The 15,858-nt window shown below is 44.9% G+C and overlaps 1 protein-coding gene across 2 annotated transcripts in view; it reads right to left on the bottom strand.

Moving 5' to 3' along the window:
* LOC139413436 (membrane-associated guanylate kinase, WW and PDZ domain-containing protein 3-like) overlaps window positions 1-15,858 on the bottom strand; it is a 151,165-nt gene that overhangs the window by 38,005 nt on the left and 97,302 nt on the right. For both annotated transcript variants that reach the window (XM_071160817.1, XM_071160818.1), the window contains exons 2-3: window positions 14,381-14,497; window positions 6,799-6,918 (exon numbers count right to left, since the gene is read on the bottom strand). In XM_071160817.1, coding sequence (XP_071016918.1) covers window positions 6,799-6,918; window positions 14,381-14,497 — 237 coding nt within the window. The remainder of the gene's footprint in view (window positions 1-6,798; window positions 6,919-14,380; window positions 14,498-15,858) is intronic.

Below are 15,858 nucleotides of genomic sequence, written 5' to 3'. Positions count from 1 at the left end.
AAATAGTTTTAAAAGATGCCCTTGTCTAAAATTTGAATCTCAGATACGTAGATCTTTAGCATAATAGCCTATAGTGTCAATTAAAAATATGGTGTTCTGTTATTTTGAAATAGCCTAAATGTACAGTATCATAATGAGACTAAATGAAACAACATAAGATAAATAGATTTTGTGATGTTGTCCTATATTAAATGAACTTATTAGAGTGCAAAAGGCAGACATTTCATATAAACTTTGGTTTTCTGTGGTCCAAATTTCAAAATAATTTTTATTTTTCAGACTCTTTCCGTTGGTAGGCCTAACCATGTGTCTCTACTCATTCAGAAAGCCTGCTCACTAATGTCAATACCAAAGCTGATAATTGTGACTTGATTTAATTAGAAGGATGTGAATAATGATGATGAGAGCCCACTACAGCCTAACCCTTTAATCATAACCTATTGTTACTCTGTGTCTATAAAATCACATTTCCATAGTCATGTGATAGTCTTTTTTAATTGAAACATCCACATTTAGGCTTTTTTCCATATTACCTTTTTTTTTACTTAGTCAGTTAAGAACAAATTCTTATTTACAATGACTGCCTACCCTGGCCAAACCCTAATGATGCTGGGCCAATTGTGTACCGCCCCATGGGGCTCCCAATCACGACTGGTTGTGATACAGCCTGGAATTGAACCAGGGTCTGTAGTGTCATCTCTCTAGCACTGAGATGCAGTGCCTTAGACCGCTGCGCCACTCAGGAGCCCCTTCTATTTTCATAACTGATAAAAAATTCAGTATATAGCCTATACATAATATTCTGTCTATATGAACACATTTATTTTAGTCCATATAAAGAACTGCTATGTATGAGTTAATGAAAAGTATCAAAGAATTGTTCCACATTCTCAAATAAAAAACAAATAAACAGAAACAGGCAATAGTGGGAGGGGCTCATTCGCCACATGTCTCGACAGACATGTGTGATTGGTTCTTCCCCTGATTAGTGATTCTGAGTGAATCCCAATGTGACACATCTCACTCCTATTATCAGGGAACCGGGGTTACGATAGTAATCCTAAATTGTATGGTATTAATGCTCCTGTGCTCATCTCACTCACAGCAGTTTGTCAGAGATGGCTTCATTAACCCTGGTGGCACAGCGATAGCAGGGAGAGATTGGGGGCCACTTAGCTAATAGTCATCTGTCTCCTGCCACCCTGACATTCATCAGCCAGACGTTATAGCATACGTATTAATTACAAACATATCTCTCGGCCCCTGGTAAATGTGCGTCAGGCAAGTGAGGGTGTGTGAAAGTGACAAGTCAGAGGAGATTTCTGCTATTATTTGTCATATTAAACTGTTTTATAAGCTGACAAGAAGAGGGGGTGGTTTGTTTGACATAAATATTGCAAATGTCATGTTGATGCGCTTCATCTTCTGAGTGGCGCAGCGGTCTAAGCCACTGCATTTCAGTGCTAGGCATCACTACAGGCCCTGGTTCAATCCTGGGCTGTATCACAACAGGCCATGATCGGGTGTCCCATAGGGCAGTGCACAATTGGCCCAGCGTCGTCCGGGTTAGGGGAGGGTTTGCCTGGGGTAGAAATCTGTTCTTAAAATAAAACAAATACAAATATACACTAATAGACATGGACAGACTTCAATGTATACAGTACTTTACACTGATGTATTCCTTGCTAAATGCACCAAGGCAAAGCACAGGAGTCAGAAACAGCCACAGTACATGCTAGGCATCAGTCCACTGATTTCATGTACTCAACCCACTAAATTCATGTACTCAACCCACTAGAGAATTTAGTGCATTTAGCAAGGCATACATCAGTGTAAAGTACTGTATACATTGAAATCTGTCCAGGGTTTCAACTGGCGGCCAGCCAAGTTCTGAGCTAAACAATTATAATATGTTTTTATTTTAAATGTTTTATTGTTGGACATAAAAGACTGTAAAAACACCAACAAATCAGCTCCAAGTGATTTTAATTTTGGAGATTTGTTCCAAAGTATTCACTAGCATCATAGAGAGATATACACAAAGTGTACAAAACATTAAGAACACCTCCTCTTTCCATGACATCGACTGACCAGGTGAATCCAGGTGAAAGCTAAGATCCCTTATTGATGTCACTTCTTAAATACACTTCAATCAGTGTAGATGAAGGGGAGGACACAGCTTAAAGGAGACAATTTAGACATGGATTGTATATGTTGTGCCATTCAGAGGGTGAATGGGCAAGACAAACCATTTAAGTGCCTTTGAATGGGGTATGGTAGTAGGTGCCGGGCGCACCGGTTTGGGTCAAAGAACTGCAATGCTGCTGAGGTTTTCACGCTCAACAGTTTCACATGTGTACCCAAAGGACATACAGGCAACTTGACACAATGGTGGGAAGCATTGAAGTCAACATGGGCCAGCATCCCTGTGGAATGCTTTCGACACCTTGTAGAGTCCATGCCCTGACGAATTGAGGGCAAAGGGGTTGGGGCAACTCAATATTAGGCAGGTGTTCTTAATATTTTGTGCACTCAGTGTATGCGATCGTATACAAAAGTAAGCAAATATAAAATGATTATATTTAGTATTATACCTATTTGGGCTTCTTGCAGTCAATTTGCAATCTACAAATTACTTGCAATTATGCTCCGGCCCCCTGACCATCCACTCAAGATATAATCATCCCACTGCTCCAGGCCCATATGTTCTCATAGAAATCAGAATCATGAACACAGTGGGATTCCCTGCCCAAAATACATGGGCAGAATGAGAATAATTTGAATTAGACAGACTTTCCCATTTCCTACTAACAGTGATGTCAGCAGCGCCAAACTATGTGCGTTGTTAATTTCTGGGCAGCTGTCCTTATGCTGTGCCGCCTGACCAGACCTGAACCACACAGAAGAGCAGAGCCGGAGTGAGGGCTGAGCCCAGACAGACTCCCTCTCAGAGCCTGGCACAGAAGGATGTGTCATGAAACCTGGGTCACCCTGGCACGAACTGCATCCCGGCAGCACCGCCTAGGAGAGGGGAGAGGCCTCAGCTCACTGGGCAGGGCAGGTCTGGCACGACACTGGGTGGGCCTGTGTGGTCTGTGTGGCGGTGGGGGGTTAACAGGGCCAGGGATGACAGGAAGTAAGGGAAGAGAGAGAGGATAATAGTGCTAGTTCTCTGACTGTCTGGCACAGCAGTACAAATCAGCCAGAGAGCAGGGATGCAAGCTATAGCAGCTAATGGCTAATGGGCTATTCGAAACACCATTAAGATCAGCTAAGGATCACATTGAAGAGTAATATGGTTACAACATACTCTAAAAGTCAGTTGGGCTGGTGAAATGTATGGGCACTAAATATTAGGACATAAAATAAACTAGAGGGCTCGAATACAGCAGGCTACTCCAGCAGAACTGGGTCATGTTCATTTTTCACACACTCACTCAGTATACTCTTTATGGCAAAAGAGGATACAGTTCAAGCACATATAAATATAAAAAATCCCATTCCACTATCAAATGACCTCCACAGCTGTACTGAGTTTACTCATAGTGCAGGGAGACCACAGCTCCGTGCCAGTAGGGCAGTTTATCCGGCAGTTCCCAATTAAGATTGAAAGATGTCTGCAGAAAGAATGGGGTATCAGCTATGACATGGCACCTTGAGTTTGAAAAATCTATTTTGGTTATTGAGCTACAGTAACCAAAGCAGTACAGGGCAGTACACTACAGCACAGCAGCGTAGAGTAGGCTAGAGTACAGTTCAGTACAGTGAAGTTAAGTACAGTAAATTACAGTTCAGTACAGTAGTGTATTGTACTGTACTCTAATGTGCTCTACTCACTGTACAGTAAGGTGCTATCCAAACTTGTGAAACATATGTCTATGATAGGTACAGATTTGGTACAGTCTGGTCTGACTGTGGACGTTAACACTAAGGCCAGGGTGGACTGACCAAATTTCAACTACTTTTTAATGTCCATGGATGTCCGGTGTCGGTCGGTGCTCAGTGGGGGATGATGCTGTTCAAAGTAAATGGAAGGAGAGGGGGCTCATGGGTAGGTGCCAGTAAGAGCTGGGAGAGGTGACATTAACTGGAGAGTGAGAACGAGAGGCAGAGTGAGAGAGAGGGAGAGGTTGTCCAGACTCAGACGGTTGTTAACATTCTTGGTTTGACCACCAGATAACAGAAAGTGAAAGAAAACAGTAACCAGCTGAATATAACAGTATGCCAGTGGGAGGCAGGACAGTAGCAGGCGACCCAACTGTGGTTTGTGGCTACTATCATTTCCCATTGAAGCCAATTCATTTGCAGTGATTACTTAAAAATTCCTAAACAAAATTGATATCAGTAAAATCACTATAACCAATTGGTAGGTCTGTTACTTCTGTAAGATTTCATCATCCTCCCTCCTCATGAGGATATGTGGGTCTTTGTTAACGGAATTACAATGCACAAGGCAATATTTCTCTAAAACTAAATATAAGTGTTGATATTCATTGCCAGTTGTCTTGCCATCAACATTATTGTGTTTGGACGTATTTCTGATACCATTTAAGACTTTTTATGGTAGATGTTTTCTAAGGCCCCCTTTGCATCTGTTTATCCGGTAATCAAAGCCTTTACTTATGCCTCATTTTTAAGATGGAATTAAAAAAATAATAATAATCTATGCCTTAATTTCCCCAAAACAGACTCTTAGCTTTCCTGTGGGGCTCAGTTGGTGGAGCATGGTGCTTGCAATGCCAGGGTTGTGGGTTCAATTCCCACTGGGGACCAGTACAAAAATGTATGCACTTACTACTTATTGAAAGTTGCTCTGGATAAGATTGTCTGCTAAATGACAAAAATGTACATTTGACACCTAATTTGATATGCTCCTATGAACTTCACATGTTGGTGCTCATGGGTCTTTTAGATGGAAATGCCCAGCAGCCAAACATGTTTCTGTCGAGGACCTACCACTATCAGGGTCTTCAATGGACAGCAAAGAGCAGCCTAGAGCCTTGGAAAGTCAATACACATATATTCACCCAGCCAAACACTGCTAGTGTACAGATTTGAGAGTTTGCCGTTGAAAAGCTGACTCTGGGCGCTTGGCTGAAGTCCTATAAATCTATCCCTGGTCCTCTTCTCTCTCTCTAGACTAATCAAATCATTCAGAATGTGTGCTTTACTACAGCCCAGCTAAACGCCATTCTGTGTCGTGTGTTATCTGGCTGCCTGTAAAGGTGCAGAAAAACCCACAGGTCTGGCTGCAGCTGAGAGATGAAGGGAAGCTCACAGTCGCGGGTGGCTGTCCCTTGACTTGGCAGCTCCTGAATCCTGCAGCTCCTTTCTTACCGTATGTGATCTCAATTCTGTATTTCCCTCAAACCAACAGGGCTGCGATTTGCTCAAAGTGTGTGTGAGGAGGTGTCAGTGTTGACCTGCGTCTGTCAGCTGTGAGTTGACTGACAGGAAGGGGAACCTCAGGGAGTATCACATCAGAGGGCTCAGAAGACTGTCAACAGCCAGGACCTGCCAGTGCCAAACCCCTTCATAGAAGCGGTGCTGCTGCTTGGTAAGACTCTTACTCCAGATGAGGATTTGACTTAATCTTTAAACTCTCCATCACAGGGAATATAAACGGGAGGCAATAGGAGAGACACTGCAGAGAAGGATAAGTGACATGGGCCAACCACTAGACCAGAGGTGCGCCTCTGACATTCAAAGACTGAGTCCATTCCATTCTGATTCCACAGCAGACAGCTGGGATTTGGTGTATGAAAGACTGAGCTTAAAGAGAGGAGATTATCATGTTATTGCCATAATCATCAAACAATGTGAAAAAAATCCCCGGCTCCAATCCCTTCACGACATAAATACTCTGAGACTATTCAACCCCATAATACAGGGTAAGTACTTAATGTGCCATTGTAGTATAACTAAAGTAAAACAACTGATAAGAACTCGTTCAACTGTAATGGACTACATAGAGTATCAGGAAAACCCAGAAACAGCCTTCCTTGTGTCAACAACCCTACAGATAAAACATATTTCTATTCTCCTCTCAGTGACAATATGAAGTATTATCCCCGGGCTATAACAGCATTTGCTATGGCTACTTACAGTACAGGAGGTCACACATGAGCCAAGTTCAGTGTGTCACCACTGAGGCAAAAATGAAGCAGATTTTCCCTTGTAAAGAAGAGGACTCCTCTTCTGTCTGAGAGGATACCCCAATGATGGAAACCCACTTTAAGATATCCAGTAGCTGCCAGTAGTTTTTGGAAGCATGCAATGAACACAGCCTCCCCTCATAGGGGTGGCAGGCAGCCTAGTGGTTAGAGCGTTGGGCCAGTAACCGAAAGGTTGCTAGATTGAATCCCCGAGCTGACAAGGTAAAAAATCTGTCATTCTGCCCCCTGAACAAGGTAGTTAATCCACTGGTCCTAGGCCGTCATTGTAAATAAGAATTTGTTCTTAACTGACTTGCCTAGTTACATAAATAAAATAGGTAGAGAGGGCCATCATCACATGAGTAAATAGCTCCTCCTCTGCAGTAGTAGGTTCAGCAGTTTGAAAGATCTACTGAGAGTGGTGATCAGGTGGGCCAGCACATTGCGGCTCTACAGATTAAAAGAGCTCTTAATGGATAGAGCAGCACAAGGGCTCTTGAGTATCCTTGTGATCAAAGGTTTCAGTTCTAACAAGCCTCTTAATCATGTTCCCCTGACCAATCAATTTAGCCTTGGTCAATGCAATTAACTACTAAGCTTATTAATCAATTCATTATTGAACGCTTCCTTAGTGAGTGCTCACCATCGTAGGTTCCACTCTCCAGCAGAAGGCCACTCTCCTCCAGGATACGGAAGTCTCCCACGCTGATGAAGTTGTAGTCCACCCCCGGCACCTCCCCTTCTCTTGGCAGCCGTGTGGTGCCTGTCAATCACACAAACAAACACACACCTATGAGCATATGAGAATGCAACGACAGCCTAGGACAGAATGAGCCCATGAACATTTGATTTGATTTAGGAAACATGGAGTGAGGGCCACCGGTATCACAGATGATGTAACCAAAAGAAAAAGGACATGGTGCTTGTGTGATATGAGCATCAGGGAGTTCACAGCATTCTCTCATTAACAGGATGTCTGTTTCTGTCTCCCCATGAAAGCTTTGGTCCCAGAAAATGTCCCCCATGGCCCAATTACTGAGGGCACCACTACCTGCCAAGCCTCTATCTTGCCTGCAGCATCATCCAGATGTCACATCAATATTACTGCTCCTGTAATTATTCCATTGTCAACCTGTTGAGGGAAAGACAAAGAGGACGAACTATGCTTTGCTTTGAGGGTGCTATGTATCTACTTGAAAGCAGAAAGTATTTTAGCACACTGAAAAAAATTATCCTGACACAGTCAATAGTTAATTTACGGTTACTTTCAAATGAGCTGTGGGAGCAAAATTTTCAAACAAATTCCCCAGATAATAAATGTCCCTGATGAAAATGAAATGCAGTTCATTTAGCAGACAAGAGAAATAGGAAGATGTATAAACGCTTTATCACAGAGAACAGTCATTTCCTGCCATTATGCATAGTCATTCACATGGTCACGTTCATCGGAAGCAATCACTTTTCCCTCAGCAGTGGAACTCTTGGCAATGTGTGTGTGTGTTTGTGTTTGTTTGTGTGTGCGTGTGTGTGTGTGTGCATGTGTGTTTGTGTACGTGTCTGTGTGTGCATGCCTCTGTGTGTGTGTTTGTATGTATGTGTGAGAGCGACAATGAGAATGCATGAACATTTGTCTACCTTGGACCCAAATTGGCGCCCCAACAAGTCTTTCATAATCTCTCCCTTTCAAATACTGCGGTCCTACTTTTTAAAGACCTGGCTTGCATGGATGCCACAGCCACAGACAAAGACACACGCCACAACAAAGACATCAGAGGCGGTTTCACTCAGAAAAAGAGGGACAGAAAAATAACATGGCATTTTTTTGCATTGTTTCATGTTGGCACTTGAAAATGCCACTGGGATTCGCTGTCAAATAATACAGAGGGAAGAAAGCATTGCAAAAACGAGGAGCATCAGTCTTTTTGTGGCCATAGCACTTACTTTGAAGATGAGACACTCTGAACTTCTGATGTCTCAGTAATGCCTGACTGCAAGCATTAGCTTTCTTTAATGCTAGAAAATGGGTTATAGCTAAAACATGTATAAGTGTGTTGGATTGTCAAAAATGTTTTATTAAAGATCTGTATTACGTTAACGCCAGAATTCAGGACGATCGTGTAATTCAAGGCCATGGTATGTCTCTTACAAAGTCCTCAGATGTAACGCTTGTCCTCTTCTTCTGACGAGGAAAAAGAGATATCGGACCAATTTGCAGCGTGGTAAGTGTCCATTTTAATATGTAAAACTGAACACCACAAAATACAAAATAACAAAGTGAAAGAACAAACGAAAATTGAAACAGTCCCGTATGGTGCAAACACAGACACAGGAAACAATCACCCACAACTCAAAAGTGAAACCAGGCTACCTAAGTATGGTTCTCAATCAGGGACAAACATAGAAAAAGGAACATAGACAACCCACCCCACTCACACCCTGACCATACTAAAACAAAGACATAACAAAAGAACTAAGGTCAGAACGTGACAGTACACCCTCCCAAAGGTGCGGACTCCGGCCGCAAAACCTGAACCTATAGGGGAGGGTCTGGGTGGGTGTCTGTCTTTCTCCGCCTCTTTAACCGCCTCCGTTGCCTCTTTAGAGCGGCGTCCCTCGCCGCCGACCTGAGGACCATAGCCATGGGTCCCGAATGGACGGGAGATTCCGGCAGCACCGGACGAATGGGAGATTCCGGCAGCACCTGACAGGCGGGAGACTCCGGCAGCTCCGGAGTGAAGTGCGATTCTGGTAGCTCCTGGCTGACGGACGGCTCTGGCAGCTCCTGGCTGACGGACGGCTCTGGCAGCTCTTGGATGACGGATGGCTCTGGCAGCTCCTGACTGACGGGCGGCTCTGGCAGCTCCTGACTGACGGGCGGCTCTGGCAGCTCAGGACAGACCGGCGACTCTGGCAGCTCAGGACAGACCGGCGACTCTGGCAGCTCAGGACAGACGGGCGACTCTGGCAGCTCAGGACAGACGGGCTACTCTGGCAGCTCAGGACAGATGGGTGACTCTGGCAGCTCAGGACCCGACGGGAGACTCTGGCAGCTCAGGACAGACGGGAGACTCTGGCAGCTCAAGACAGACGGGAGACTCTGGCAGCTCAGGACAGACGGGAGACTCTGACAGCGCTAGGCAGGAGGAAGACTGGCAGCACTGGACAGACGGGAGACTCTGGCAGCTCAGGACAGACCGGCGACTCTGGCAGCTCAGGACAGACCGGCGACTCTGGCAGCTCAGGACAGACCGGCGACTCTGGCAGCTTAGGACAGACCGGCGACTCTGGCAGCTTAGGACAGACCGGCGACTCTGGCAGCTTAGGACAGACGGGAGACTCTGGCAGCTCAGGACAGACGGGAGCAGACGGAGAGCGAAGGGAGGAGACGGAGAGACAGCCTGGTGCGGGGGGCTGCCACCGGAGGGTTGGTGCGTGGAGGTGGCACCGGATAGACCGGACCGTGAAGGCGCACTGGAGGTCTCGAGCACCGAGCCTGTCCAACTCTACCTGGTTGAATGCTCCCCGTAGCCAGGCCAGTGCGGCGAGGTGGAATAGCCTGCACTGGGCTGTGCTGGCGAACCGGGGACACCATGCATAGGGCTGGTGCCATGAACCCCGGCCCGATGAGACGCACTGGAGACCAGATGCGCTGAGCCGCACCGGGGATACCGTGCGCCTCACGGCATACCACGGTGCCTGCCCGGTCCCTCTCTCTCCACGGTAAGCACAGGGAGTTGGCTCAGGTGTCCTACCTGATTTAGCCACACTGACGGGTGCCCCCCCAATACATTTTTGGGGCTGCCTCTCGGGCTTCCAACTGCGCTGCCGTGCTGCCTCCACATACCACCGCCTCTCGGCTTTCGCTGCCTCCAGCTCTGCCTTGGGGCGGCGAAACTCTCCAGACTGTGCCCAGGGTCCCTTGCCATCCAGAATCTCCTCCCATGTCCAGGAGTCCTGAGATCGCTGCTGCTGCCCGTTACCACGCTGCTTGGTCTTTTGGTGGTGGGTGATTCTGTAACGCTTGTCCTCTTCTTCTGACGAGGAGTAAGAGATATCGGACCAATTTGCAGCGTGGTAAGTGTCCATTTTAATATGTACAACTGAACACTACAAAATACAAAATAATAAAGTGAAAGAACAAACGAAAATCGAAACAGTCCCGTATGGTGCAAACACAGACACAGGAAACAATCACCCACCCACTACTCAAAAGTGAAACCAGGCTACCTAAGTATGGTTCTCAATCAGGGACAACGATTGACAGCTGCCTCTGATTGAGAACCATACCAAGCCAAACACAGAAATCCCAAATCGTAGAAAAAGGAACATAGACAACCCACCCCACTCCGGCCCTTACCACACTAAAACAAAGACATAACAAAATAACTAAGGTCAGAACGTGACATCAGAATACAATGTCAAGCCTACTTTAGAGTGGCACTGAACTATAAAAAACTCAACTCAATGGTTTTATGTTACCAAGAGTTCAATCAGGAGAGCCAGATTGAGCAGCCTGTGCTGCGCCTGTGTAACCATCTAGAGGACATGGAGGCTGTCTGAGACCCAATGAAGGAGACTCAGGGATTATCAAGGCACACAGCAAGGACCTGCGAGCACTGTCTTCCTCACTCTCTCTCTCTCTCTCTCTCTCTCTCTCTCTCTCTCTCTCTCTCCCTCTTGATTGTACCATCTTTCGTGGCCCACTCACAGACCATAATGCTGCTGTGCCCTGGTCATGCCAAGGGGAGTGGTGATGTTTGGTTTTTGTAATGGAGCATTATCAACCTAAAGTGCTAGAAAGCTCTCAAAAGCACAAGGACAGCATGGCCTTACAGGAACTGTGTGATACACACAAGAAAAGGACAGACAAATCCAGTTTTTTTTAAAATATCTGACTTTGATCATTTTCAGTGTATTGATTTAAAATTGATTCAGTGATATTAGCTATAAACAAAATACTTTTGATTCAGAGTAATGCATTGCTAACACATCATACAGTATTTACAGTGCATTCGGAAAGTATTCAGACCCCTTGACTTTTTCCACATTTTGTTACGTTACAGCCTTATTCTAAAATGGATGCAGTTGTTTTTTCCTCATCAATCTACACACAATAACCCATAATGACAAAATTGGAAAAAAATTGGAAATTCTAAATTGCACATTTATTAAAAAATAACAACTGAAACATCACATTTACATAAGTATTCAGACCCTTCACTGAGTACTTTGTTGAAGGGCCTTTGGCAGCGATTACAGCCTTGAGTCTTGGGTATGATGCTACAAGCTTGGCACACCTGTATTTTGGGAGTTTCTCCCATTCTTCTCTGCAGATCCTCTCAAGCTCTGTCAGGTTGGATGGGGAGTGTTGCTGCACAGCTATTTTCAGATCTCTTGATCGATCGTGTTTTCAAGTCCGGGCTCTGGCTAGGCTACTCAAGGACATTCAGAGACTTGTTCTGAAACCACCCCTGCATTGTCTTGGCTTAGTGTCTTTCTCCTGTTGGAAGGTGAACCTTCGCCTCAGTCTGAAGGTCCTGAACGCTCTGGAGCAGGTTTTCATCAAGGATCTCTCTGTACTTTGCTCCGTTCATCTTTCCCTCGATCCTGACTAGTATGCCAGTCCGTCCCACTGAAAAACATCCCCACAGCATGATGCTGCCACCACCATGCTTCACCGTAAGGAAAATGCCAAGTTTCCTCCAGACGAGACGCTTGGCATTCAGGCCAAAGAGTTCAATCTTGGTTTCATCAGACCAGAGAATCTTGTTTCTCATGGTCTGAGAGTCCATTAGGTGCCGTTTGGCAAACTCCAAGCAGGCTGCCATGTGCCTTTTACTGAGGAGTGGCTTCTGTCTGGCCACTCTACCATAAAGTCCTGATTGGTGGAGTGCTGCAGAGATGGTTGTCCTTCTGGGAGGTTCTCCGGTCTCCACAGAGGAACTCTGGAGCTCTGTTAGAGTGACCAACGGGTTCTAGGTCAAACTTCTTCCATTTAAGAATGATGAAGGCCACTGTGTTCTTGGGGACCTTCAATGCTGCAGAAACCTTTTTGGTTCCCTTCCCCAGATCTGTGCCTCAACACAAACCTGTCTCTGTGATCTACTGACAATTCCTTCAACCTCATGCCTTGGTTTTTGCTATGACATGCACTGTCTACTGTGGGACCTAATATATACAGGTGTGTGCCTTTCCAAATAATTTCCAATCAATTGGATTTACCACAGGTAGACTCCAATCAAGTTGTAGGAACGTCTCAAGGATGATCAATGGAAACAGGATACACCTGAGCTTAATTTCCAGTCGCATAGCGAAGGGTCTGAATATTTATGTAAACAAGGTAGTTCAGTTTTTTACTTTGAATACATTTTCTAACATTTCTAAACACCTGGTGTATTGAGTGGTGCCAGGACAACAACCTCTCCCTCAATGTGAGCAAGACAAAGGAGATGATCGTGGACTACAGGAAAAGGAGGGAAAAACACACCCCCATTCACATCGATGGGTCTGCAGTGGAGCGGGTTGAGAGTTTCAAGTTCCTTGGTGTCCACATCACCAACAAACTATAATGGTCCAAACACACCAAGAAAGTTGTGAAGAGGACCCGACAACGCCTTTTCCCTCGCAGGAGACTGAAAAGACTTGGCATGGGTCCCCAGATCCTCAAACATTTCTACAACTGCACCATCAAGAGCATCCTGACCGGTTGCATCACTGCCTGGTATGGCAACTGCTCGGCATCCAACCGTAAGGCACTACAGAGGGTTGTGCATACAGCCCAGTACATCACTGGGGCCAAGCTTCCAGCCATCCAGGACCTATATACTGGCCGGTGTCAGAGGAGGACCCCCCATGTACAAATTACCTCGACTAACCTGTACCCCCGCACATTGACTCGGTACTGGTACCCCCTGTATATAGACACATTATTGTTATTTTATTGTGTTACTTTTTTTTTTACACTTTAGTTTATTTCGAAAATATTCTCTTAAAACTTAATTGTAACGCTCGTCGGTGGAAGAAGGTGAGGCGGTCGGAGGAAGGTGAGGCGGTGGAAAAAGGTGAGGCGGAATGCGCAGCGTGGTAAGTGTTCATATTTTTTTAATAAAGTAATTGAACACTGAACAAAACAAATAAAACGACAAACAAACAGTCCTGTATGGTGCTGAGAAAACACTGAACAGAAAATAATCACCCACACCACACAGGTGGGAAAAGGCTACCTAAGTATGATTCTCAATCAGAGGCAACTAACGACACCTGCCTCTGATTGAGAACCATACCAGGCCAAACACAAAAACACCACATAGAAAAAGGAACATAGACAACCCACCCAACTCACGCCCTGACCATACTAAAACAAAGACATAACAAAAGAACTAAGATCAGAATGTGACATGCATTGTTGGTTAAGGGCTTGTAAGTAAGCATTTCACGGTAAGGTCTATCTATATCTGTTGTATTCAGCGCATGTGACAAATACAATTTGATTTGATTTGATTTGGTTGAGAGAAGGGAGTGATAGTGCGAGAAATATTCCTCCTCACCAAAAACGTAAATATACATGAGAGGTAAGCTGCTTACTTCCCGGAAATATTTCACACTTCTGCCTGCGTTTGTGACAGTGCCATGCAGAACTGTCTGCCATAGCCTGAGGAACAGTGGGACTGTGTGTGGCTCAAACATGTTACTGTTCTTATTAGAGACTCTCCTTTGGAAAAATGTAATGGTAAATATTATGCTCTTAATTTTGTCACTTAATGTGTGTGGTAATTACATAATAATGTAGTAATTTGGAGATAAGGTCTCTGTTCTTCATGCATGTTCATCGTCCCTTCTAATAGAACCTAACATCCTTTCCTACTTTAAGAACACAGCTATTATGACCATTGAGAAGAGGATAGCACCTCAACGTCTACTCTTAACTGACGGCTCTTAACTGACGTCTACTCTTAACTGACGGCTCATTCAGATTTAATCTAATTTGCAGATTGATTTATATCTTCAACCACTCAAAGTAGAAGCTTTCGCATAAAAGACCGTAATCACAGACTGCAATTTGGAGCAACGTCTGGGTTTATGAGGATGTCTTTGCTTGTGTTGTCATGGTGATTTTCAAGTGTGTGAGAGAGACACTGATGGGTGCGTCTGTCATCTATAGTGTACTACATTTCACCCGGGCCCGCATAGGGTGCCATTTCAGGGCAGAGGTTGAGGAGACTTACAGGGGATGGTGCGCAGGTAGAGGTTGTCCCGGATGACCTGCTGCAGCTTGTGGTCCAACGAGCCCTTCTGGAACTGCAGGCTGAGATAGTGGCGCAGGTCCGTGTTCAGAACCTTCCCTGAGCAGACAGAGACAGAGACACAAAGTATTATTACACGACAAATGTACAAGAGGTTCAGTTTCAAGAGGTTAGAAAACAAACAAAGGGTTAGAGGTCAAACACGAGGTTAGAGGACAAACAATATGCTTTCCCATTCCATCAGTCACTCCAGTGAATGCACCTCATCTACACAATACAACTGACAACAAGGTTTCATATAATATGCATACAATTGTTAGACACTCACAGCTTCAATGACAACCAAGCATAGGCCAACACAACACCTTTTCCAAAGGAAGTGGTAGGTCTCGAAAACCTCAGGAGATAGCGCTTCTTCTAACCAACCCCCTAACGTCTTTGTAAAAACAGAGGAAGTTCATATAGTGCTTGAAAGGAGACAGGAACTTGAGAGTCATCCTGTAAAAGCAGAGGACAGTTTGCTGGGTGTCGGAGAAGATGACGAGGAGAGGGAGAAAAAAGAGAGGAGAGAGAGAATAAAGAGAGGAGAGAGAGAGAAAAGAGACCAGATCTTCAGTGTCTTGGATGTGAGCCTCGTCTCCAGGCTGGCAGTGGAGGGAGAAGTGGCTTTGAAATGGCTCGACTGGCGCTGAGCTTCAGTAATCATCATGTTCCCTCTCTCTCCTCTCTGCCGGGCAGACAAAACTCCACTCAACACAACTCTGTATGCATGGCTATGAATACTAATACAGCCCTCTACAGTAGACAAAGCTGGTGATAGCAATTAGCTGGTGATAGCAATGGAGATGTAGAATAGGTAGAGTAATAGAATAATGATGAGCTATGGGACAATTTCTGCATAATCTACAACCTTATCTCCTTGTTCATCAAACAATGGTCAAAATAAACACATCCCAAAATTACAAATTGTTGCTAAATATTTATTTGTGTTCTTAGAAAAACGCTTGTAGTGAAATGGGTCATGTAATGTTTGGCTACCTAACTAACTGTTATAACAGAACAAGTCATGACAATCACCATCTACAGTAAATCCAGTGACAACATAAACATAAACATAAACATAACCAGTGATAACATAAAAACGAGTGATTACTTGTTAGGAATATCCTCATCATACTCAGTTTGACCTATATTTTGCCCCTAAAGATTGATGTTACCATAAATCAACCCTTCTTTTGCATGCCATGTGGCATGTTTTAGGAATTACTATCCCTATGGGGGCAGCTTTTCAGGATAAAAGTTGTGCGTGTCCACTCTTTAGCTCTAAAGAGGGACAAATCACAGCTGGTCCAGGCTCACAGACACACAGACAGACACAGGGGAACAGAGGCACAATCTGCCAGCCCCAGCCCAAACTGTCCCAGCATTTGGTTGTAGTCCATGCAAGTCTTCCCTCAGAG

The sequence above is a fragment of the Oncorhynchus clarkii genome, chromosome 7 (genome assembly GCF_045791955.1).
Source record: "Oncorhynchus clarkii lewisi isolate Uvic-CL-2024 chromosome 7, UVic_Ocla_1.0, whole genome shotgun sequence".
NCBI classification, from domain to species: Eukaryota; Metazoa; Chordata; class Actinopteri; order Salmoniformes; family Salmonidae; genus Oncorhynchus; species Oncorhynchus clarkii.
The sequence above is the reverse complement of the archived record's forward strand: the minus strand, read 5'-3'. Positions and strand labels throughout refer to the sequence as shown.